The following is a 27,122-nucleotide window of genomic DNA, read 5'->3' on the forward strand; positions in this document are numbered from 1 at the left end:
CACTTTGAGGACTTTGTAAAAGTTCGCATCAAAAAAAACAAAAAAAAAACGACACCTCCGATAAAAGCCAATGATGCTCAATGGCGGTGAGGTGAGGAGGAAGGTGCGCCGTTGCGGTGGCCCCTGATCCCACACGGCTCATAGCAGCCCATTCATCTCCATTATAGCAGCTATAGAGCACGTGACTGGGAGGCCCCGGGAAGAAAAAGGTGCAGCTGATGGAACACGTGGGGAGGAGCAGAGGACAGCTGGGTGGGCTGTTGAAGGTGAAGATGTTCTGTTTTATGCTTGCGAGAGTCGCGTGAAACCGGAGAATTGTGACCTGTTGCATTCGCCGCTGACAAGGTCTAACCAAAATTAATACATTCCTATATCCACTTGTTAACTCTTTCACTGCCAGACGTTTTCAGAAACGGGTTGTCCCCACTGCCAGCCGATTTAAGCATTTTGACTGATCTTTCAAGGTCCACAGAAAATGTTGTGTTTGGACTATGGAAACACACATACTACCAAATGAAAGATTGGACTCTCAGCTTTCATCAGAAAAAAAAGTTTGTTTCTACCTTATTCCGTTCTTCAGTAATCAACAATAGAAAATGGTTACTTTCACCGAAATTCTCTCTTTTGAAACAAAAAACGGAGAAAAAGAGCTTTTTGTGAAACGATGTTATTTCATGCACTCTAGTGAATTGTACACTCTTTTTGTCCATGAATGATGCCACAAACACCTAAATAGTGCTTTACTTCTGTAAAACGCTTTCACCAACAATGAAAAAGTGTTTTTTGATTGCAAAATACGTTTATTTCCATTCAACAGTGTAACAATTTGACAAAACAATTTCGCAAACTATTTACAAATGTGTGCAACTGTGGTACTACTTACAATTATGTGGATGTTTCAAATACAGTTTTTCCTTTTGTAACGCTCTCCTGCGTGCAAGGAGACGCCAGGACTCGCACAACAGTTTACTTTCACTTTCGCATTGGTCCGTTTTGCGTGCAAACGTTACACTTTCTTGACGGCCTTTTTTTCCAGGGAATAAAAAGCAAGTAGCAGACTGTACACACTTCCTCCGATGAATATGCATTGGACTCGGGGCACTCTCCGTCGTCCGATCGAACGTCCGCCTGTGCGTGCTCAGTTGCGCTCCGCGTTACGACACCGTCATAGCCGCCGCGTCAGCGGTTCCAATTTCGCCGTCAAGCTCGGATTCACCTTCATCATCATCGATGATGATCATCGTCGTCATCAATGTACTATTTTAGCGTTGGTCGATGCCTTTCGTCTTGTAAGTGTAGAGCTGCTTGCAAACGCTCGCCATTGCCCGTTCCCTCCTCCATCTAGCTCCATCTAACGTCTTCTACTGCCGCGTCAATGCTTCCCAACCACGGAGTCACCACCCTCATCTTCATCATCGATGATGATCATCGTCGTCAACAATGTGCTCTTTCAGCGATGCTTTTGGTCTTTGAAAAAAACGTCTCGGGCGTGAGCTCCTCGCGACCGGCCGCCATTTTTCCTTTGTCTTCCATTCTCATCTCCTGCTCGACGCTCTAGCTCCGCCTCTACTGATGCCCACCCGATCTTGTCAAAAGAGAGTCATCGCTGCCCTCTAGGGGCCAAAAATAGTCATTAGGCACAACAGACCGGCTGGAAACCTTCACCACAGCTCCGGAAGCCTTGCCCGCACACGTTTAAAAAAAAAATAAAATAAAATTTGGATGACGTCTTTAGACGTCATTGGCAGTGCTCCGTAGGTTTTTACTTGACGTCTATAAACGTCAATGGCAGTGAAAGAGTTAATATTGGTAGTAGCACTTAATTAATAGGAGAATGTGGAATTAATCACATTTTTTAATTGAATGCAAATATTTGACATAATAAGTTTTTTTTTTTTTTTTTTATGCAAACAGATTTCAGTCGATGAATAGGCATTGACATCAGCATTACCCCCTGTGCTTTATAAGCCTGGCGGACTGCCAGGCTTTTCTTGAAACCAGGTGAAGCGTCTACATCCCACCCTTAGTACTTTGAGACCTGACTGTGTTAAATGAACATTCCTAGCAAAATCAAGAACTATAGATAAATATAGAGCACATTTGTAAAGTCTAAGGCCGCAATTAGATTTGTTTTAGTTGAAAATTTTCACCGGACGAAAACTAGAACTAGACTACTACTAAAACTAAACTAGACAAAAACCTTCAGTAATAAACAATAACTGGGACTTAATCAGCATGCATTTTCGTTGACTAATGAAGACGAGATGAAAATGTACTCCACGTAATAAAAACTGGACTAAAATCTATGGACTATTTAAGTCATGAACAGAGACAAGACAAACATTTTGTAAAATTTTGACCCTGTGACACTCATGTGACACATAGTATATATATTTATATATATATATATATATATATAATTTTTTTTAAATAAAATTTTCAAATTATGTTTTTTATATCCCTTTTTTATTTAACTTTTAGTCATTTATTTATTTATTTAGTCATTTATTTACTTTGAATGTTGGCAGTTGGTCCTCCATACTCCACGTTGAGAGGTTAAAAAAAATAAAAAATTAATTATAGTTAAAACCGTAACTTTGATCCAACGGCTATAACGTTCCAACAATAATGTTAATCCGACCGCTACCTCTGGCTAACTTATTTAGCTTGTACCATGGAGCCGTAGTATATGACGTGTGTGAAGTTGTTTATCATCAAAAAGATGAGCGAAAATTTGAAGTGAAATAGTTTTAGATCCCAAATGTTCAACATTATCTGCTGACAAAAAAATGGGGTAAAATGATTGTCCTGACTAAAACATTGACATTGACTAAAATAAACACTAAAATACTAGATTTATAGTCGACTAAAAGTTGATTAAATAAAAACGGAATGAGGTTGATTAACTATGATAAAAACTAACAACGTGATTAAAACTGTACTAAAACTGAGACTAAATGTAAAAATGTCTGATAAAATGAACACTCATTTCTAGGCTACAAATGTGTGGTACCATTAAGGTTCTGGGTGGTGGATGCTTTCATACTATCCATCCATCCATTTTCTTAACCACTTGTCCTCACAAGGGTCGCGGGGGCTGCTGGAGCCTATCCCAGGTGGCTTCGGGCAGTAGGCGGGGTACACCCTGAACTGGTTGGCTTTCATATTATTATTATTATTATTTTGTATAGCTGCATCTTTTTCCTGTTGTTACTTAAAATTTGTTACTCAGTCAAAATAAGTAATAACAACACAGTTCGATGAGTTTGGAATCAAAGTTAGATGATGAAAAGTGCTTCCCAGTTCTCCCAAAAGACTTCTTCCAAGCAATCAATCTCCATTGTTTTGCTGTGCTGGAGTTCCACAACAGCAGCATCTGCGGTGCAATTACTCTCAAAGCGGGTTGGCACCGGTGGAGGTGGTGGGTGGGTAAGGTCAATCCTCTGGTGAGAACCACCTGTTTTGTCTGCAGTCAATCTTCAACTCAACCCCCTTTTTATCTATTCATGTCATCCTTCTTCACTCAACAACTTCACCGCCCACTCTCACCTAACAAAATCTATCACTCTTGGAATGAGGAGCCTGAAACCCAATAGTTGACACTCTTTTTTGGAAAGTGGAGTGGGGGAAATAAATAGAAGGGATAGTGAAGTTAAGTTTAATTTGGTTGGTTGGATGGAACTTATTATCATTTCTCAAAGCAAATGAAGCTAAATTGATTACTCTAAAAACAATTGGTTCAAACTTCTTTTTTTTTTTTGCCAGTGTCAAATTGATACACGTAGTTGGATTGGTCCATTTTTGACCCAACTTTTTTTTCGAGTGTACTACGCCCTATTCTGCCAAATTTGGCCATCGTAAGAATGGAACTCAATTGTGAACAGTATACTATTTCTTGTTCTCCTTAAATAAATTTACCTCGAACCAATGCTACAACTATAGCTGAACAACAAAAAGCGATTTTGTTGGGCACCAATTGAATGGAAAATAACCATGGTTTGATATGTCCTCATGTAACCTCTTATATCTGAACTGTTGTAAAGCACATGTGAAACGGAATCGAGCCTGGGAACTCTTAAGTTGAATGCCTTGTTTATACTGCAGTCCTCCCTGTTTCAAAAACATGTTTTCTAAGCAGGACACCTGCAGTCCTCCCTATTTCGAGGACATGTTTTCGAAGCAGGACACGACTCATAGAGAGGGTGCCTGGGAGAGGGCTTGGCCAGCCTGGCTTCTCACGCTCATCCCTACTTGTTAAAGAATAAAAGACGGAGCGGCACGCGGTTTGGGTAGAGTCAGCTGAGGGACGCGTACGTTCGCCCAGGCGTTAAGCAGCTCGTTTTACCTGGACCGTCGGCTCTCCGGTCCAGTGTCAAGGTAAGCGCTGATGAGATTATATTATACTGCTTAGCGTTGAAGTGTGTTGATTGCTGTTTGCGGGGAATAAAGGACACAATTATTCTAGCACAGTATATCAGTCTCTGTGTATTCATTGTTGCCGGCGATCACTCACGATCCTGCATAAAAATATAAAAGTGAAGCAGTGTTTTCCACAAAACACCAATGCATTAGCTAGTGCAGGTAAACCTAATACAGTGACTAGCAAGTAAATTCTGTTGGCGCTGCCATTATTTCCTGCAGGGTAAAACGAAGACCAGACACAATGTGACACCCACCTGCCCGCTAGTGTTTGCTCACATGCTTAACATGATTGACTGTGGTGGCACGCACATGCTTCTTGCGTGTGCGAATGTGTGCCTACAAAGAGTCGCACAGGAGAGGGGGTCACAGTTCCTCCTCAGTGCCTTTGAAAAAGCCTCTGGCAGATGAATAATTTAAAGTCTGAGAGGGGCTGCCAGCGCCACTGTACGGCAAAAAACTGCAGCCGGAGGAGACAAAGCACAGTAGCGAAAGCCATGTTTTAAAGGTCATCAAAATATTAAATAATTCATTTTTTTAACCACTTAAAGCAATGCTCCACTGTTACACGCATCATCATAAACAAAGTATTTCTAAAATGATTACAATGTCAAATCTTGTAACAAACGTTTACACCATCTTCAAAAATGAGCTAGTTGCCTTTTAAAGGGCAAAGAACCATATTTGGTAACTTCAAAACGGATGTCACATGCCTTATTGCAAGGCAGCTAAATCATGCAATTTCTCCCAGGCATCACTGAACACTGGCAACAATAATAAAGAAAAAGGTATAATTAATTGCACTGTAGCACATCCATCCTTTTTTTTTACTGCTTATTCTCACTCAGGGTATGAGTCAACAGGAGTCTATTCTAGCTGATTTGGGGCATGCAAACAATCAGACAGTTTAGCTATTAATGACTAATTAATTACTTTAATTATTAAAGTAGGAGGAGGCTGGATTACCTGGCGAAAACTCACGCAACCAGGGTGAGAACTAAAAATTTCACACCGAAACTGAAATTCAAACTTTGACATTATTATGAATTTACAATAAAACATTTTTACTTTCAACCCTTTTAACAACGAACATATTATAATTCCCGAGGGTTTATTTTGGGCTTTATAAAGAATAAACGACAAGAGAGCTGCTATTATTTTGAGCTGCTTGTTTTGCAGGCTAACGATGCTAGACGGTTGACTCATAAAATGACACTAGAAATGCTGCACTGTATTTCAAAAAATTATCAAAATAACAGAAAAAGTCACAAATGAGGAGAATAAAACAATAACGATTGCTGTTTTTGACATATTGGAATAGTAAGTTCAATGCTAGTAAAATTAAAATAAAATAAAATAAAATAAAATAAAATAAAATAAAATAAAATAAAATAAAATAAAATAAAATAAAATAAAATAAAATAAAATAAAATAAAATAGTCAAATCTCCTCTAGTAATGTCTTGTTTAGTGCCTAAAAAAATCTCAGAAGAGGATTGTATACTTTGGATGATATTTTGCGGCCACTTGCTTTACATGCAGCCCCCACATTTTTGCCATGTGGTTGCCGTGGGCGTTTTGTGTTTTTTTAAGAAGACTTATGTGCTATCATAGCTCTGGCTCAAGGCAACTTCGAGGGATAATTGTGAAGTGACAGACAGTGGAAAGCAAATAAATCCTGTCAACCAGTCCAAGACATGTCTTTAGAACAGGCAATTTTAAGAAAAATAGGAGACGGAGTCGGGCACACCAACATTTCATGACTGCACAGAGAAACTTGAGAAATCAGACATCAGTACTCAATTAACTATGCTAAGGATATAAAGTACCAGGGAAATGAGAGAGAGGACCGGGTCACCAATCTTGTTCACATTCTGAAGAACCTTGTTAATGTTCAGACCTCTTATTAATAAAGATTGAGTGGATTGGATTAGCTCAATACTTGCACCCCTTTTTTTGTGGAATACTTGATCCAGCACAGACACACCCACAATATAAGATGAGTTTTCAGACCCCTGCAGTAGAACCTCTAAAGTGCAACACTTTGGCAGTCGTTCCATTTCGGAGAAAGGCCTCATCATATTTGTGAGATTTCAGCGTGGTGAGCATGTCAACGACTAAGTACACAAATGTGCTTTGCGTTTCCCTTGGCTTTTATCGGGATGCTAACTGGCCGATGAAAATCCTAAAGCATTATTTAGATTAGTACTTAGTACAAGTCTTTTATAAATGATCAAATACTGTATACAGTTACGATGCACTTTTAATTGGAGTCTTGAGTTACCGGCACAGATGAAGGCACACAGTAAACAGAAGCAATTGCTGTGGTTTAGCATTGCTTTAGCGTTAGCCCTTCTAGTTCACAGAGGGTGAGAATACCTCCTTCTTGAGCTGTTTGACAAGTAAGTAGGCAACCTGTAATTAATTGTGTCAACCAACAGAGGTGCGGTTGATTCAATCTCTCATTGTGAGGCAGAAATGTGAATAACTTCGCCAAATGTGCTTCTGACAGAAATTCTACCACCCCATTGAAAAAATATTATTACCCATAGTCACAGGTGGGTAGTAACGAGTTACATTTACTCTGTTACATTTACTTGAGTAACTTTTTGAAAATAATGTACTGTTAAAAGTAGTTTTAACACACAATGTTTTTTACTTTTACTTGAGTAGATGTGGGAAGAAGAAACTCTACCCTTATCGGCTATATTGGGCTGGCTGCACTAGAGGCCCCATTCCTACATTAGATTTACCATATTTTCACATAAGCGCTCCACTTGGCTGACTGTGTAGGAGCATTTCCGCAGACACATTGCTTATATACAAGAAATGCGGCCCTGGATGAAGACTGGCAGGCATGATGGTTCTCATCATGCCTGCCAGTCTTCATCCAGGGCCGCAAAAGAGTCAACTGAAAGATGACGTCTTGGTGCTTTCGCTTTAAGAAACTGCCACCTGTGGTCGAGGCAGCACCGAGCGAGTTATGCCACAATTTAATAATAATAATATAATAATAATGCATCAGATGTCGATAGCGCTTTTCTGGACACTCAAAGACACTTTACAGGAATGGATACATTATTCATGCACTCACACATTTATACTGTGGTGGTGGTAAACTACTTAAGTAGCCACAGCTGCACTGCAGGTTGAGGTATAGCTGCCAGTGTGCGCCTACGGCCCCTCTGACTACCGCCAAACATTCGCACCTTCCATACACCAGTGTGAGTAGCACTGGAGGCAATGCGTGTGAAGTGCCTTGCCCAAGGACACGACACATGACTTAGGGAGAGTGGGGATGGAACAGCCGACCTTCTGGTTACTGAACGACCGTCGCTACACCCAGATTCACGGCCGCCACAATTTTTGAACGGATCGTGCATGCTTAGGCTAACGCTAACGTTTTTTATTTTTTATTTGAAGATGCCAGCACTTGCACATAATTTTATGTTTTTGTCTGCCTGATGACATTGTTTTTAAAAATAAATCAGATTTCATGTTCAAGCAGTTAGTACTTGAGTATTCTTTTCAGTAAATACTTTTATACTTGTACTTGAGTGATTTTTTTTTTTATGACTACTTTTTAACTTTTACTTGAGTAATAATATTTTTGAAGTAACGCTACAATTTTTGGCTACTCTTCCCACCTCTGCCCATAGTGGATGAAGTCAATTCCTAGACTTACAGGTAAATAAGAACCGACGTCCCAGAAAGTGTCACTCAAAAATCGCACTCTTGTTCCGTGACCCCTCAAATTACACCACGCTGCGGACACGCCATCTGCACGGGATGTATACACACACTACTGTACATTTGTCTTGAAGAGTAAGTGTATTTCCGGATGTGCGAACACAGCTTACGCTTAGAAATATTCTGGGTTGGGTCAGACAGACAAATGGCACCTCCTTGGCAGAGGTGATAAAAAGAAGCACGTATAAAAGGAGGTCAGACGGAGTATAAAAAAAAAGAAGCAGGTGAAGAAAAAAATCTGAAACAGAGGATGTGGTATTTGTCAAAAAGGTGAAAAAAACAACTCACTCTATTCCCCTTCCATCCACCTTCACACATGGGGAAAAAACATGAGTAAGAGATGACGATAAGATCCTCATTATCAGGTCCAGCTCCATTCCTCTCCTCCCTTGCTTTAGTTTTTTTCACCATGCACTATCTGTGCCCGTCAATAAGCTCCCTTCCGCTCCCCCCTCCCACATACGTCCACAATCAAATTACTGTCAAAATGGAGGTGGGTGTTGCGTGGTAGGGCGTATTTAAGGGGGAAGAGGTGTGGAGTGGTGGTGTTGGTGTTCGGTGCAGCCCACTCTCAAAAACCCTCAACCTGGATTGTCAAACGATGCTCGCTCTCTCTCTCTCTCTCCCTCACACACACATACACACACTTGAAGGCTATATCAAGCCTCTGAGGTGGTTGCTAGGTGCTGCCCGAGTAATGATGTGAATAATCAGCCTCTTAGGCTTTGTAATGACGGCTCAGAGGAAGCCATCATTTGCATCAGCTGGAGGAAAAAAAACAAGGTATTTAGCGTATAAGACTCATAGCTCAACACAGCAACCCAAAAACTTTACGCAAGCAAAAAGCACGAGAAAACTGTGTGTGAAGTACAGCAAATGGAAAAAATGGGGGGGGGGGGGGGAACACAGAGACCTTGGCTCAGATACCATCTAAAAATATTATTGTTCTTGACTTTGAAACTTCTAAAAGTATTTGATGATTTGTTTCATTATCAAGAAGTGTTTTTACTTTAAAAAAAAAAAAAAAGTTACAGTAATTATGACTTTACTACTGCGTTAGCATAGGTTAATACATAATAATAATAATGATAATAATAATAATAATAATAATAATAATAATAATAATAATAATAATAATAATAATAATAATAATAATAAACTTTATTACAGACTCTTAAAGGTCCAGGTAAAAGCAAAAAAAAACATTGCATACTAAAAGATATAAAAGTCACATAAAATAACCCTTCCCAACATATTTACAATACAATTAGTAAAAGCCACTTTAAAAATACAAAAAGTCTGAAACTTTGTGCAAATTTGTATGACGGCGCCTACGTAGGAACAGAAATCCTACACCAAGCAGTCTCTGTACTTCCACGTAAAACCACACTGCCCCTTGACTTTATATCAACTATCCATTTTGTTTTCAAGATTCACATTAGAAGAAAAAAATGTCATTAAGCTACTTTGTTGTAAATAACCCAACACTCTGCAACCTTAAACATTTTCGCTAAAACAGGCCACACCGATACATGCAGGTCAAAAATTGGGTGGCTAAATTTGTCATTAAACTGCTGATTTTACTGTAAAATGTATCCCAGTGCTTTGATGACATTGTGAGCTTGGTGTAAACATCGTTTTACCTTGCTATACATTGTTACAAGCATATGTAATCATTCCAATACGGACATGCCAAACAAGTAAAGCTTACATATTTCACAGCATTGAACCTACACTAGTTTCTGTAGTTACATTTGTTTCTGTTGATAAAGTGATTGTGATGCTTTGTACAGATTATTGGAGGATTGTTTGTCTCAGCTCTTAAAGCCTTGACGGGAGTAAAAAAAACAATGAACCGCTCTGACGTTTGAACTCGATTACCTCAAACATCTTAGGTCATGCATCCTTTAAAAATGAATAGGCTCGGAGCATTCGCGCGTAAGCCAATAAACCCTGAGAGTTGCAAGATGATCGATTGGAAATTACAACTGGAAGTGAGCCAACCGTATACCTTCAGATGACAAATGCCTTAAGTTAAGTCTCCTCACAATCAATCACATCACTTTTTTGATAGAGATGATAGGTATGGCATAATGTCTTATGATTGATTGGCGACCAGTCCAGGGTGTAGTTTGCCTTTCAACCAAAGTCAGCTGGGATAGGTTCTAGCTCCCTGTGATCCCGAACAGGATAAGCAGAAAATGGATGGATGGAAAAACATAATAGTAGGCTACATAAGAAACATTGCACGACTTTGTTTATTGTTCATGTTTACTGTTTAACGGTTACATTAGCCACGATGCTAATCCTAGCACAACACGAGGTATCCTGACTGGTCAACTGATATTCTAGAACCCTGCGTTAGAAGTGCAACTGTCAAAAAGGTGTGTGTTCATTTCTTTTCATAACACTGTGGAGAACAAAGATAATTCCGTTTCACAAACAAAAATGGTTTCCTCTACTTTTTGCCTAGTCTAAAGGTACGATTGGTGAACATTACAATGGCGCTCTAGAATGGTCAGCTTACAACATACTGTTCTTGTTTTGATTCAGAATGTAGAGAAAGAATTCAGCTGCTGCTGAGTGGACTAGTAGCTCTATTCTAGTAGGATACAACCACGGCCACCCCAAAGCAAAGCAAAAAAAAATAAAAAATCCTAAACTATTTCCTTTATCACCATTAACAGAAAGGCTTGACGTAGCAATTTTTCAAAATAGCTACAGCACATTAGATAAACAATATAATTACTTTATTGATTGAGTGTTTTCCCCATGTTTAATAAGCAGCAAGTACAATTTAGTCCATCCCTAGCAAATCTAGTAGTCAAATGCGAGACCGTCACTTTAAAAGTTCTTTTGACTCGTGTCACACATAACTCTGTAAAAAACATTCCCAACATCATACAATGCCATACCCTCATGCACGCACACGTGTGCACTTTCATCCATTGACAGAAAGGCTGATTAAATGAGAGGGGATTATATTTCGGGCCAGGTGCTCAAATGAATTGCTCTCGCCCACCCCACCGCCTTCCAGAAAAATAAATAGAATGAAACCTCGAGAAAATTACAGTGCGTCTGGGGAAGTGACACATATTGTCAGATCCTGTCTGCACACATCACTGGGTATTCTCTCTAATCTTTAGCATTTTTGCTATTGTCGCCGCCACCCCTTCTCTGCCTCCAGGCTTTCTTGGCTACACGCTACATGTGCTAATTCGTACAGTGGTTAAATGGGATCTCTGCTATTCATGACAGGTACTGCTGTAGTCATTAGTTACGCTCTAAAAAGGAATCAGCTGTTACATTAAATACTGTATATCTAGTGATATAACCAATATCCTATATAGAAAGTGAAACTGAATAACGGCTTCAAATATTGGTTATCGGCTTCCTTGACTACTAATAATCGATATTCTATCTTTTTTTAAATTAATAAATTTTTTGTATGTGTGTGAGTATGTGCATGTGCGTGTGTGTGTGTGTGCATGCGTGTGAGTGTGTATTCATTAGTTCACCTAAAACCTATTAAAAAATCCCATACCGTTCACCTAAACCGAACACTTCCAGACAGAGTCGTGAGGCCGTCAGGAGACCCGAGGAAGGACCAAAGGAAAGAAAGGAAAGGTTAGCTCTGTCAGCATATGTAAGTAGTTTAGCTTTTTCACTTCCTTTCTCAGAGACAATGAGGCAAATGTGTATGTGATGTCACATCCGTGACAAAGGGAAATTTGGACGGTTTTAGGATATTTTGATGTCGCTCTAAATTGGTTATAATTTTTGAGATATTTCATATTTGTGTTTAAAAACGTGATAAAAATTTAATATAATATAAAAAAAATAATAATAATTGTGTTTCAAGCGCAAATCAAGCTAAACTAAATTAGGCTAAATTAGCAGTAAACAAATACAAAAACAGGCGACATCAAAAGCATAAACGCTACTTTATGTATTCATTAGTTCACCTAAAACCTGTTAAAAAATCCCATACCGTTCACCTAAACCGAACACTTCAGAACCCAGCCAGAGTCGTGAGGCCGTCAGGAGACCCGAGGAAGGACCAAAGAAAAGAAAGGAAAGTGAAATCCAGCACCAACCACCAACCAGAGTTGGAGTATCTCTAATTGTACTATTAACTAGATTTGAATTTGACTTCCAAAAAATGGTTTGCTGCCTTCTTGAACCTCTTGAACATATTTGGCTTTTGCGGAGGTCTATGCGCCACTGTTTAATGGTGCAGCTATTAGTCCAGCCCGCCTGTGATTACGTGACTTGAATGGCTGAGACAGCTAGCATGGAGATGTGCTTGAACGTTCATGTTCTGTCTGTAACAGGACATGCTGTTAGCGGATGATGATGATGATGATGACTCAGTGATGTAAGAATGTCACCAGAGCGTCTGGGAGCTCTGGGAACTGTGACTGGTTTTGTATGTGTGTGTGTGTGTGAGTGTGTGCCTGTCTGCTCTCAGAGCTTCATATCAACGTTGTCAGTGAAATCTTTCTTTCTAGTCCTTCAGGCTGTCCCTCTTCTATTAGACCTTGGATCAATCGCCAGAAAAAAACAAGTGCATTATTGTACCTTTAGGGGTACAATGACTTGTCACTGGGGTGATACTGCGTTTTTGAACCCTTGATGCTTGATTTTTATATTGTTGTATAGTACCTGTAACCCTTTCACACCAGGAAAATGTACCAGGAGACCAATAAAGAATTGTCAATTAGTGTTAATTGTATCTTTGAGGAGGTAATATCACTTCAACTCAATCCTTATTTATACCTGAATGGTGTGTAAAAAAATAAAAAAAATAAACAATCAACAAATAATCTTTGCTTTTTTCTGTGCCTCTCAAAATCAAGCGTCTAACATCAACAGGGTCATTAGAAGATGGACCGATTCAAAGATGTGACTGTTGGACTTATTAATATGTATTAACTGTCCCTCAACTATCAGAAATTGTTCAAGAGGGGAAAAACAAACAGAGCCAAGCAGCTTCAGCCATTTGTTGTTTGCTCAAGCGTTGCTTTAATATGAGCAAGAGGAGCTCAAAACAGGAAGTGCTTGTCATGTCTGATATATAGCTGAAACGCTTGTTTGATTTAATTATGCTCTGTCGAGTGAACCAGCTCAACAGCACGCAGGAAGTCAGGGATGTTGGCAGAAAACCGTTGCGGAAAGTATCATTTATCGGCAGAGGTGGCAAAAGTACTCACTTTGTACTTTAGTATAATGAACAAAAATATAAACACAACACTTTTGTTTTTGCTGCCATTTTTCATGGGACTTTCACTGTACACAAAAAAGCAATTTGCTCTCCAATATTGTCCATAAATCTAAATCTGTGTTAGTGAAAGTTAGCTACTAAACTTCACCAGGTGTCGTATATGAAGATGCTGATTAGACAGCCTCATTTTGTACAGTCGTACCTTGGGCTGCCCACAATAATTGCCACTCTCAGAAGTGCTCACTAATACAGACATAACCTTGGATGGTGAGCCACATACTGCTTCACCAAATCAAAAGACAAAGACATCACCTGATAACATGAAGCAGGATGCTTTTACTGTTTATAACACTGGTATTTAAAATGTTCACATGATAGATGGATGGATGATTTATTTTGCCAACACTTTCATGACTCACACATTCTACAACATGTTATTGTACAACACTAATAATAGCATTAACAACATTCAGGCCTTAATGCTGATTTGTTTTAGTGAGGTTCCAGCTTAATGGAATTCTATTTATAAATCGATGATTCAGTAGTCTTAAAAGAACAAATGCCTTTCCAAACGCACATGCAAAAAAGCTGAGCAAACCGAGTCCCACTCGCTGCACATACTGCATAGCAGCTACATCTGTTCCATCGCACCGTGCAGGTTTGTTGTTGCCCAAAAAGGCGTGAAGATGCAGATGTTCTCAAATGTAAATACAAACTTTCCACATTATCTGACTCGGCGCGCGGCGCATTTGTGTGTGCGGGATGATGTTTTGAACAGCGGCCATTTCCACTGCGATGAGAAGCCCCCCACCCCCACCCCGCCCGCACCCCCCTTCAATCTCGCTTCTCATCTTGTCAGAGAAAAATCAAAGCTAACACATCACCCACTCGTCAAATCATTCAACTGAGCATAACAGCGACACTGTGTAAGGAAGAACAACTCTTTATTTCCGCTGAGTGAAAACAGTGATTGTCTTATTCTGTTACGGAAAATATACATTTTAATGGTTGTATACTAATAGTTGGGTCTCTGGAGTTCCTTCTGAGTCATCAAATTGAAATTAAACAACCATTTAAATATGCCCATGTTTCTATGATGTACTGTCACTCACAGTATAATTTAGTTGTGAATTTGTATCCTCTAAGAAAATGCCTGTAAGTGAGCCATATTAAAATCAACCAAGAATTTTAGCTCTTTCATTTTGTCTTCAACTTGAAAAATGAAATGTTGGGGGAAAAAAAACTATCACACAAGATTTTGAAACCTCATACTTAGCGAGATGTATGCAAACAAACTGGGCTATACTGAGCGAGGCCTCTCATAGTCCACAAATGTTCTCCTGTTTTATCAAATTTTCCTGACTCTAAACTTCAAAGGTTAGTGAAACTATATATGTTACTTTTCTCAGAATAGTACGGTTAGCATGGAACTGCCAATGTGGAGTGAACATTTATGACTGGTGAGTATGTCAAAAACTCTCAAATACGTTCGAAAATACGAGTAGGTTTGAACGTACTTGTAGGTTAAATGCTACAACCGTGGCCTATTTTCCCATAATGCCATGGGGCAGTGGTGTCCAAACTCGGTTCTCGAGGGCAGGAGTCCTGCAGATTTTGGATGTCTCGCTGCTCCAACGCGCCTTTTCCTTTTTTTTTTCTCTCTTTTTTTTTTTTTACCTAAAACCTATAAAAAAAATCCCATACCGTTCACCTAAACCGAACACTTCCAGCCAGAGTCGTGAGGCCGTCAGGAGACCCGAGGAAGGACCAAAGAAAAGAAAGGAACGCGCCTTTTCCAATGAACAGGATTGTTGTCAGGCTTATGCAGAGCTTGCTGATGAGCTTCAGGTGTGTTAGAGAAGGGAAACATCCAAAACCTGCAGGACTCCACTGTCATGGGGTATTACTTACACAAGTGAAATTATACCAATACATTCAAAAATTTAATAAAAACGTTGTTGATTTATTTTTACGTCTGCAATACATGATTTAGATTCGACATTTTCCCCCATAATGCAACAGGGTATGGACTTGGCATGCCCAAATACTGCGTGGCATGGGAAAATATGCTTTGTTTGTAGCATTTAGCCTACAAATACGTTTGAACCCAATTGTGAGTGTGTTCCAACGTACTTGCGAGTACATTCGAAAGAATTTAAAGGTTTGAACATACTCACAAAGACGTTCGAACCTATACTTTTCACCTTGGCAGTTCCACGATTCTGTGGAATAGCACCATATGGAGTAGCCTTCTTGTAAATGTTTGTGTTTTGTTTTTCAGAAATGTGTAACTATGTACAACATGTTCGTTTGTAAAATAATCAATCACTGAACAATATCATCAACAGAAGACAGGGTTTCACTCCCCAGTTGTCATGATAACAAAAGCCGGACTCCAGGCAGCATACAGTCTCTCTCGTGTATCAAACAAGGCAGTCTTCGCAAAGTGGCTAATTTCAGGGAGACAAGTACTGGGGGATGTAAAGTGTGCTATAGTTCTTGATCCTTGAAGTATTTGAATGAAATCATGTCACAGGTATTTGTGAACTGTTCTAAATTGTGGATAAAATGCTTAATACGTCTCTTTCAAACAACTGCCGCAGAACGTAATAGAGAAAACAGAGTGATACTATAGAAAAAATATGGAGAAATGAAGTGATGAGAGTTGAGGTTCAAGTTGGCCACTTTCATTGTGATGCATTGCAGAGAGGAGAAATGGGAACAGAGAGAGAAGGTGTTTACTGTACATGGGAGTGTTCTTTTTCCAGCACACACACACACGCTCTCACACACACACGTTTCCTTATCTACTGCTTGGGATGGAGGAAGCAAACACTGGTAGCTCATTTGAAAGAGGACTTTCCCAGCATCTATTTGAACTGGGCCCAGAGGCAACTTAATTGAATTGCAAGGAGAACTTGTAGAGAGTAAGTTTTGCACTTGGCATTTGTATAATTCACGGGGAGTAAGAGTTGCAGCCTCTTCAACCTCGCGTATACAGCAAAACACAAACTGCATATCACATCGGGCAATATAAATTTGTTCTTTATGCTGCATATTTGGGAGAGATGACTCGCCCGTTTAAAACTAGTTTTTACAATTAAAGCTCAAAATGGAAAAGCTAAGGGGCAAGTAAAGCAATTACCGACATTACTACAAATGAAGAAAAACAAATATCAGTTTTCTTGTTGTCAGTGGAGGGATAAATGTAATGTGGTCATTATGAACTGAGTAAATATGTCAAAATGACCTTTTTTGACCTAACTTTTGATTGGTTGATTGTTGTACTCTTGTTGTACTGTATGGTGAATTTGTTTTAAAAATGATGACAAATCTTAATCAAAAGGTATGGAATAAAAGCAACGTTTTTAACCTGGATTTTAAAAGCATTTACACTTGGGGCTGACTTCACTTCAGTTGGTAGCTTATTCCGTTTAAATGCCGCTTTACCATGTTAACTTTGAACTCTGACCCGAGTGTGCAGACCTCAAGCATGTAAATTAAGTAACATTTTATCTAGATTAAAAACAGTGCTATTCGATGTATATTGTAAGCATATGTAAATCGCCAATGGAGGGGGCTGCCAAATAAAAACTCATTCAGGGTGTCACATGGGTTAGGCAGCTCTAATGTTAGATAAATCAAAACAGCATATTAACATCCTAAATCAGTACAGATACATCCATCCAACCAACCAACCAACCAATCATTCATGCAGCAATCTATCATTTCATTCATTCATGCATGCAGTAGGTGCATCCACACATCCATTCATTCAAATGATTAATTCCTTACAGTCCTTTGGCCAGCATCGAAAATGCAAGAGAGTCACATTGATAATTGATTGATTTCCGTTTGCAGCACCATCCAGCAGGGTTTATACGGTGAACATGTGCGCCAACATCCACAGTTTCCAGCTTGCAAATTGCTGGAAATTAATGTATAGAGACTGGATTAATGTGGGAAGTTAATTCCGATCCTTGGTCATGGAGGACACTCCAATGTCATTTGTTACACTGATGGTAATGTTATTAAAAACCTGGCAGTTCAACATCAGGATAAAAATTAATGGCCCTTGCAGCAAGAGACAGGAAAGTGCATGTTTTACTGAATAACTGAAATAATGAATTCCCATGACTACAATTCAAGAAAAAACTGTAAAGGCCTCCTCTCAAATTGATGACTCATTCAAATAATTACATGGTGTTCTCTGTAGCTGAGTAAATAATACCTCCCTGCTGCTGTTTGAGGAAAGTGATACCCCCATCAAATAAAAGTGTGGTATCAACAGCAGTTGATAAAAAAAATTAATTAAAAAAATAAATTTCAAGAAATATTCTAAAGGCCTCCTCTCAAATGGATAACGCTCTTAAATGTCATCTGGTACTCTGTAATTGAGTCTGGTTGCTATCAGAGGAATTGGTTTAATGGTCTCCCCTCAAATTGATGCCTCCATCTAAAAAAACACTTTGTACTAGTTGCAGTTGAGTAAACAAAAGTCCATAAAACTTATTTGCGGAAATATTTTAAAGGCCTCCTCTCAAATGAATGCCTCCGTCCAAAAAGAAGTCTTGTACTCTTTTTGTGTTAATGTATATGAATGTGCCCGGCAACTAGTTGAAGAAATTCTGTACTAAAGGCATCCTTTCAAATAAACGCCCGGTTCTTTATGCAGTTCATCACACAATAATGATTTCCATAGGAATGGAATGGGTAAGTACTGATATCAGGCATCGGGCCGATACGACCTTATTTTTGGGGTATCGAAGACTCGTGGAGCCAGCCGATGCCACCAACTGATACTTAAAGCCAAGAAAATCTGACCGAGTAGTTGGTGCTATACTGGTACTGGTCAATACTAGAACTGGTATCAGTTTGACAATAGTGGTATCTAACATCCCTAAACATAGCAGTAGCAAAGATGTGCTTCTGTCCTGGCTGCTCCGCAAAACATGGCCACGGTGAGCGATCAGTAATAAAAGAAGAAGTGCCCAGCAAAGTCTGACATTTATGTGAAGATACTCACCTTCCAGATGCTATATCAATCACATTTTCTAAGTTATAGTGAGTGCTAAATGTGTTATCTAAGCATTCATATGCTAAATATGGTCAGCTAAACAGTTATAATGAAACTTAAAATATTGACTGTACACTATAAGTAAAGGTTTTCTGATGACAGCTTGGAGCGGGAAAGGATTATTTTTGCTTCTTTGGTTTTGAAACATAAACGTGATGTTGACTGACAGTTGACTGGTATTATTGCACCAGTACCGCCGCGACATGTGGCCGCAAGGGGGGTTGTAGGGGGGGGGGGGGGGGGGCGCAACTGCATGAACGACGCGAAGAGCCCAAAGAAGAGTCTGTGTGAACTGTGAACGGGTCTGTAATTGAAGAGAGGGAGAGGGCCTTAACCTAGATCAGTATCTATCACTCTAACACTCACGTATTTCCACAGAGGGAGGGGCCAATGCCCCTGACGGGAACTGAGTGCATGAAGAAGAAGAAGGAGGGAGCTACAGTATACAGCGACCACATGGACGTGTGACGCCCGTCCCTCGTCGCTCTTGACACAGATGGGAGGAAGACAAAGAGGCAGAGGATGTGAAAGTAACCAAGAGACAATGATGAATAGACGGAGGAAGAGGATAGACATGCTGCGGAGCGGCCCCGGAGACGCAGCCACAAGAGAAGCAGAGAATTATGGGAGTGCAAATTAAATTACACCGGAAGGGACGCTCAGGTCTGGACCTGCAGGAAAGACAGGGCACAGGGGGGGGCCCTGCCTCTGTTTGTGTCTGTGCGTGCGTATGGATCAGAAAGTGTAACGATCACCAAAAAGGATTACGATGGTGAAAAACAAAGTGAATACGAGAGTTAGAGTCACGTGTAAAATGGCTGCTTTTCCTCTTAAACTAAACATTCACACACAAGCCACATTATTAGGTAGATGAAAAATTAAAAAAAAAAAAATGTGTTTGGTATGCCACTGTGACTCTAGTTTGTAATGGTGAAGAAGAGAATTGCATCATACGGAGCTGTTCAATTATTGTGGCTATATTTAGCATGCGATTATGAGAGACTACAGGTGTGCCTCATTAAAGTGTCATTGACTAGCTCTACCAAAGAGGTTTTCAGAACAATCAGTGACAGCCACTGAATTTGGTACCCGGGCCTACAGTGAGGACGAGCCAGATTTAATCTAAATATGTGTTTTTCAGGGTCAATACCGATATGAATTATTAATAGTCAAGGAGGCTGATATTCAATGTTTGGATCCGATATTCATTTTCAGTGAAAGGGAAAATATTAATAAATACAAACTCCAACTCTTGATTTTGTTGAAATTTTTTAAGCATGTCACTTCTATGATTTGCAGAATATTTAAATATTAGTGATTAGACATCTATGTTTTAAAATTCAAACAAAAAATTAGGGACCTCCCAGGGCCACCAGCATGTCTTAAAAAGTTAAATAAAAACTTAAACAAGTATATAGCTCCCTATTGTATTCTACAGTAAATAACGTTGTCCCAAAAAATTTTTATATCTCGGTAAATGTTAAATGAAGTGCACCTATATAGAAGGTGAAGCGAGTTCATAGGGTCAGCAGCACCTCTTATATAGTTAACTGAAAATTTAAATAAATACTTCCCTGATGTTGACAATTTCCAATTAATCTATTATCGGCCGCATGATTCTTCCAAAAGGCAGATGCCGATCAAAATGCTGAATATTGCCGTCGATAATCAGCCCGGCCCATATTGAGTTTATCCCTAATCTAGGGCAGTTAAGATCAATATTTATTTAATCACAATCAATACTGTGCATCATACTCACCAGAAAAATGCATGCAAATCATTACTATTATTATTATTGCTTCACCATTTTGTATGACATCTATCATTAACATTCTATCTCATGAGATTGTCCAGGTGTACCTAATAAAGCGGTGCCTGGGTGGCCGTTTACACATATTGACAGCTGCTTGCACGCAATGTACACCATGATGTCACCCTTCCTTTTATAAACCGCCATATGTGTGACTTGGACCCAGTCCGGCTGGATACTGCTAATCTATCAAGAAGTGACTTGTCTAATGACTTCAAGTCATCCTCTTTATGCAGAAACTTTCTTCGCCGCTATTTGGCACTCGGCCCTAAGGCATTTTAGAAGACATTCATTAAAAAATATGTATTAATAAATAAATAAGGTCTCAGTTATGATGTAAAGTTTCATTTTGAACGAGGGCAAAGTCATTGCCTGAGATGAATGGCAGTCCAGTTTTTCAACAAACTTCATTTTCCAACTGCAGTAAACAGTGTGTTCATGGGGTGATATTTTTAACTGTAGTTAATTCAAATTAACCATTTGCTTTGCTTTTTGTCCTCATGAGGGTGGGAGGTGTATCGGAGAATATCTCAGCTGACTTTGGCCATGATTCGTCCCGGTTGCTAACCAATCACCAGGCACATAAAGTCCAGTCCAGTATGGACAAACAACTCACATTCACACCTATGGACAATTAAGACTAGCCTTCAATGAACTTAAAGGGACATTCAGCGAAAAGAATAGCATTAGAAGCACACAGGAGCACGCACACTACGGTGGCTCAGAGAGACCACATTTCGCAAGCTTACCACCAATTCTTATTTTGCGTGAGAAAATTAGCATTTCGGTGCGCGACGGCAGCTAACAAGAGCAGCTAGCGGGAGGAGCTAGCAAAAAAAAACAAAGCTAGCAAAACTTGCGAGAGCAAAGCAGAAAGCGACAAGCGACGGGCCCGAATCACGGGAGATAGTGACGACGACCTGCAGGCCCCAGCTGTGGAAACCGGTAAGCTGCGGTCGACCCATTGGGTCCGACGCTTGATGCAATACCACCCGGACTAACTACATCCACGAAGTTGTCCTTTGGGCATCCGTAGCAGGAAGATGGCGGCGAAACATGGCAGCTCTAATAAAGTGAGACTACAGCCATTTAATATAATTAGTGATTACTAGCCCTACGATTATAAATGTTAAAAAATATATAAGTTTATGCGATACAACATTTATTTATTTTTGCATACTATTGACATAAACAATCGTTTTTTAAAATGAATGAATTATTAGTTCATCACTAGATGGCGCTAGGGATTACTGAATGTCCCTTTCAAACGCATGCTTTTGGAATGTGAGATACGTTAGAGAATCCACACAAGAATGTGGAGAACATGCAAACACCCCACAGATTGCCAGAGCTGAATTTAAACTTAACTGTGAGGCATCAAATTCATTCCAGGTAAAAACATGATTCCAAATGGTAAGTAAAAGTAATCAACTGTTGGCTCAACAAACATATAAGCTAACAAAACCATTTGCTTTAGTTGTCATTTCAGAATGGACTGAAGCATTAACACCACAGCATTTCCTATGGGCATAACAACTGTAAATGGCTGTTTGCATATTTAATGTAAAACTATTATCCACATAGAACTAGCGTAACCAATGTACAGTGTGTATTCCCCATATGATCCTGAGAAGAGAATAATGTATAATCTCAATAATGAGTTCCAGCATCACCAAATCTCACAGGATGCAAATCAAGCCCATTAAAGCAGCCACTACATTAAATTCATCTTCATCGTGAAAAATAAATGTAATAATTAGCCTTTCATTTGCAGTCACTATGCATACAGTAATGCCTCCTCTCAAATGAACACCTTCTTTGGATAAAAGCATAGCACTCACTTTGTATTCGAGTGAATAAAAGCCTAGTTGGCCTCTTTTTGAGGAAATAAAACTATAATATTCTGTCAAAGTCAAATGGACACCTCCTTTAAATAAACACCTGGTGCTCTTTGCAATTGAGTTGATAAAGGTCCATAGAAAATATTTGAGGAAATATATAGCACAGGCCTGCTCGAGCTTCTTCGAATAAATACCTTTGACATTTGATTAAATAAAAGCCTCCTTAAACTAATTGAGGAGGTACTTCTAGAGGCCTTTTCACAAATTGACAATTACTTCAAATGAATGCCTCGTATGCTCTCTACATTTAAATTTTTTTTTTTAAAAATCCTCCGGGCACTAATTTGTGGCAATACAAAAAACGCCTCCACTCAACTGGATGCCACAATCAAATAAACACCTGGTACTCTACTACAGTGGGGTAAACAAAACAAAAACGGCAAATATAAGAGGAAATACAGCATTGGCCTTCTTTCCTATGAATACCACCTTTAGATAAACACTTGGTAAAGCTCCAGGGAACTATTTGAGAAACATAGTAAAGGCCTCCTTTACAGTGAGCAGAATGAGCAACAGTCACTAATCGAAGATACTTTAAATGCGTCTTCTCAGTTGGGTGCCTGATTCAAAAAAATGCCTGGTACTCTCTGCAGTTGGCAACTATTTCAAGATATACTACATCGACCACCTCTCCAATGGATGCCTCCTTCAAATAAACATACTAGCAACAATTCCGTAAATAAAAGCACCCAGTTTATTCAAGTTTCCACTCAAATTGACACCTCGGTCAAATAAACACCTTGCACTTTCTGCAGTGGAGTAAACATAAGCCCCCAGCAACTACTTGAGAAAATACAGTATAGGTCTCCTTTCAGATGGCCGCCTCCTTCAAATAAATGTCTGCTACTCTCTTTGGATCTCAGTAAATCAAATCTCCCGTGCACTATTTGAAAAAAATATAGTCAAGACTCCCAGAATGATGCCTCAATCAAAGAAACACCTGTTACTCACTGCAGTAGAGTAAATACAAGCTCCAGGCCAATATTTAAGGAAATATGGTTTGTATCGAATGATGTGTACCTTTCAAAGTCATCATGTGATTCCAACCTCATGGATTCCAATGCAACAGGATTGAGAATGGATCTTAACCGTTTGTTGACAGTATTCAAGATGACACCAACATTGAGACAACAATTCAAAATGAGAATGAATAGCTATAATTATCATATCAAGTGGCGTAATGTATTTATTGTCTGGCAGAGTGCTTCTTGAAAGGAGCATCGGTTTGTCATGCAGTCCCGGGGCACCGCGATTTCTCAAAGGTCACTCGGACACCGAGGCCGATTAGGAATGCAGATTGGGCTAAAGGGGCTAAAAGGCGGTCATGGCACTGCCTGAGACTTATTGCATTAGCAAAGGCTATAGCAGTGCTGATTAGATGACACGAGGAAGAAGCGGCAAAAGGGGATAGAGGAAAGAGATTTGTGTATTCACGTAGCATTAAATAAGAGACGTCGCTCATGCTATATGAAACACAAAGGGTAACACTGCAGCACTGAGTTCAGTGCGTGCTTCCAAGACTTCCTTCTATTGAGCAAATAGTAAAAAAATATATATAAAAAAGGGCCTCTTGTGGGGCCTAGTTTGCAGCACCATGGACAGCAAGAAGGCCACAAAGGCAGAATGTGGAGTACCAAAGGTTTAGACTGGAGACAATGCAAAGACTAGCTGCAAACTAGAGCAATACACAAACGCAAAACGTCACAAAGTGTTCCAACTGTGCAGCTGCACACCGAAAGCTTCATTTCTTGAAAGGGAAGACCAAAAATGCAAATATCCTGACATGCCCACCGGTTGCCATGGCGACCGTGAACCCACCCCCTCAAGTCCACTTGTGTGAGTCGTGCGTGCGTGCGCGTGCCCTACCTTGCATTCCTCCATGCACGTCCGAACCGAGTACGCGTCCGTCTCGTATTTGCGCACCAAGAGCTCAAAGTCCCGGTAGTTGTCCTCCGCCTGCCGGTCGAGGAGCTGGTAAGCCCGGACGCACTCGCCGCATCCCGGCGCGTTCGCCCCCATGGCCATATCCAGGGTGCAATTCATGTCGCGTGGACTCGTAAACCCGTAAAACAAATCCAAAAGTGAGTAGGAATTACAAAAAGAAAGGTACAAATCGCTCAGGTTCACGTACGCCAACTGCGTCCCATCTCCCCCTGCGAGGCCCAGGCACACGGTGTCCGCGTCCGTGAAAGTGAAGCAGTCTTTGGACACGCTGTCCGGGTGACAGGTGTCCATCCGCCACAGAGGTTCGGTAGAATTCCCTAGAAAAATAGCATCTTGCTCTCTGGCGCGGTAGTGGTGGTGGTGGTGGTCTGAAGATGGTGATGATGATGGTGGAGGTGGTGGCGCCGGCGGGAGCCAGTGGAGGGAGTGAGGCTGCTCGCCCGTCTCTCTAATCCCGAGCCCCCCCGGGCCCGAGCGCCGCTTGTCCCTGGTGCGGGTGAGCGTGGCCTCGGCGCAGAACCACAGGTGATCCGAGAGCAGGACGGTGATGAAGAGCAGCGAGGCCAGTGACAGTCGCCATCTCTGGGCCCGCTCCGACTCGGTGGATGGCTTCTCGGTCTCTCGGGGTGCGAACCAGTATTTTACGCCTTCGTCATGCTGTCGACGCATCCAAGCACCCCTGGTCATATTTTAGGAGAGTGCTGCCCTGGCCGACTCCACCGCGGGGGCTGCTCTGTCTCAATACTCATTGACTTAGGCGGACTCGGCTCGGTTCTCCTCGGGGTGCCGTTGCCTCCGCCGGTGCAGGGCGCTGCTCGATTGGCGCCCGCAGCAATCGGTGCTATTCCGGTCCAGTAAACCCGCCCGCGCGGATTAAGCTTGCCGCATCCTCCGTGGCTCCCCGCGGGGGGACGGCGTCCTCTTTGACCGCATGCCGCGTCCGTCCCTTCCTTCCTTCCTTCTTTCCTTCCTCCCCTCCCCGGGTGTCCTCCCTTCGTTTCTCTCTTCTCCTCTGATGATGTTTCTGCTTCTGCCGCTGCTGCTGCTGGGGCGTCTGCCGCAGATTGGGCTTTCGGCTTTCTCTCTCTCTCACTGAAGTGAAGCGACCGGCCCACACTGGCCGGTCTCGTCGCTGCCTCGTAGCCGAGCGTGAAGCCTTGAATCCCGTCTCCGGCTGGCCGTTGTCATCTTGGAGCGCGCCTAAGTTGCCGCCATGTTCGCCTGGAATCACTTTTTCGGAGAGCACAGGCTATTTGCGTCATCTCCATCGCTGTGAGAGCTCCATCGTTGCGCAGTGGCCGAGCAGCTTATTGCCTATATGCACACGCAGAGAGAGGGAGAGAGGGGGTGTTGGGAGGGGGTATGGTGAGGGAGGGAAGGAGGTTGGTGAGTACTCAGGTATACGCAAAAAAACCAAAAAAACGTTTTAACAAATGTTTGGCTTGCCTGAAGGCGCACTTTGGCATCATCGTTTGTTTTGATGCGGGGTAAGAGTCCATTCAATGAAGGCTTGGTGATTGGGCACAACTCTGCATGCTCTTGATAATTGCATGGAGTCCGTTTCTATCTATCTTCAGGCGCATTAATGGTCTTGGGCATATTTTCAAAACACGGTTGCACCCACGAAAACAGTTGAATACCAAACCCAGAGAATCGTATAGAATTCTGTTTCTAGGGTCGGGGGTTTAGGGGTGCTGAACTCCAAGATAAATGTAACCATTTTGTACATTTCATTCCCATATTTATGAAAGAGAAGCATAACACTTTTTGGTCATGCCTCAGTAGCTTTTCAGTAGCATCTTGTATTTAATATTAACACGTGCAGGACATCCAGCTAACTTCTCCCATTAAATTTTGTCAGGAAGGCAAAGTTTGGTGGAGGACCCAGTCGCAGGGAAGCAGGGCAAGGAGGCAAAGGTGATGTACAAAAAAAAGGACTTTAATTACAACAAAACAAAAGCGAATTCCAAATGGCAAGAGAAAACAAAACGTGGGGAGGACAACAAGGCAAAAACTGGTAGTATGACGGGAGGAAAATGACAGAGGGGGAGACAGGAGACTATAAACACACACGCTAATGACACAAGACACACCTGGGGCAAGACACAAGTGGCTGAGGGCACTGATTGGTTGACACGAGGATGGGCAGGATTACACTTAACAAGACCAAGGGAGACACACAAGGGAAAACAGAACCCAAACATGACAAATTTCAAACAGAAGATCGTGGTGCTGACTCCGATCGCCCATATTCCCTGGCTAGGAAAAAAGTGTCAGCTAACTCCTACTTAACAGAATTGCTGCCATTTTGTTAGAATATTAAGTTTCAACAAAGTACTTTATGTTAACACACTTCGCTAGCTTGTTTAATTAAAAAGTGCTTATATTAAAAAAAAAAAAAACAACTCTTAAATTTTAGAGGTGCTGGGATTCAATTTACGTGTTCTTGAGCACATCATAAAGGGAAGTACCCTGCTAACAAACACATTAAAAAAAAAAAAAAACTTTTTTTTTTAAAGAGTTCAGCCTTGGCAGAGGTTTGCCCGCTACGTTTAAAGTGGTCATCGCAGCTTTGCAAAAACAAAAAATCTAGTAGCTTTTGGCTACATTGTCCAGTAACAGTTTATTGCATCCATAAATGTACAATGATGTAAAGGACATCAACTGTCTGAAATAGAGGATATACAGTATGAATCCATTTGTGTCCCTGAAAATAGCAAAAGCATTACACTTGAGGGTACCATTCTGATCATGTTTACCTGAAAGTACAAATATATGCTATAAGCGAGACACCTTCATTTCCCATACATTTTCATCTCAGGACAACATGGACACCTTCATCCTTTTAACTTTGAGGTCATTTTCAATTCCATTTTCATAAACAGTTGTTTGGATGAGCACATCATGACCAGAAAGTTGGGCTGCTGTTCTAGAAAGATCTGGGGGGGGGGGGGGTGCTTCTGGGGGACTCCATTGAGAAAATCATGCAAAAAATAAC

General features: G+C 40.8%; 1 protein-coding gene across 1 annotated transcript in view; it reads right to left on the reverse strand.

The window, feature by feature from the left end:
* The window catches only part of nalf1b (NALCN channel auxiliary factor 1b), a 99,220-nt gene extending 73,788 nt beyond the window's left edge, over positions 1 to 25,432 (reverse strand). The window contains exon 1 of the mRNA XM_077580409.1: positions 24,047 to 25,432. Within this exon, the coding sequence (XP_077436535.1) occupies positions 24,047 to 24,811 (765 nt within the window). The 5' untranslated portion in view covers positions 24,812 to 25,432. The remainder of the gene's footprint in view (positions 1 to 24,046) is intronic.
* Between the last annotated feature and the right edge of the window lie 1,690 nt (positions 25,433 to 27,122).

Source organism: Vanacampus margaritifer, chromosome 11 (assembly GCF_051991255.1).
Source record: "Vanacampus margaritifer isolate UIUO_Vmar chromosome 11, RoL_Vmar_1.0, whole genome shotgun sequence".
Classification (NCBI taxonomy): Eukaryota; Metazoa; Chordata; class Actinopteri; order Syngnathiformes; family Syngnathidae; genus Vanacampus; species Vanacampus margaritifer.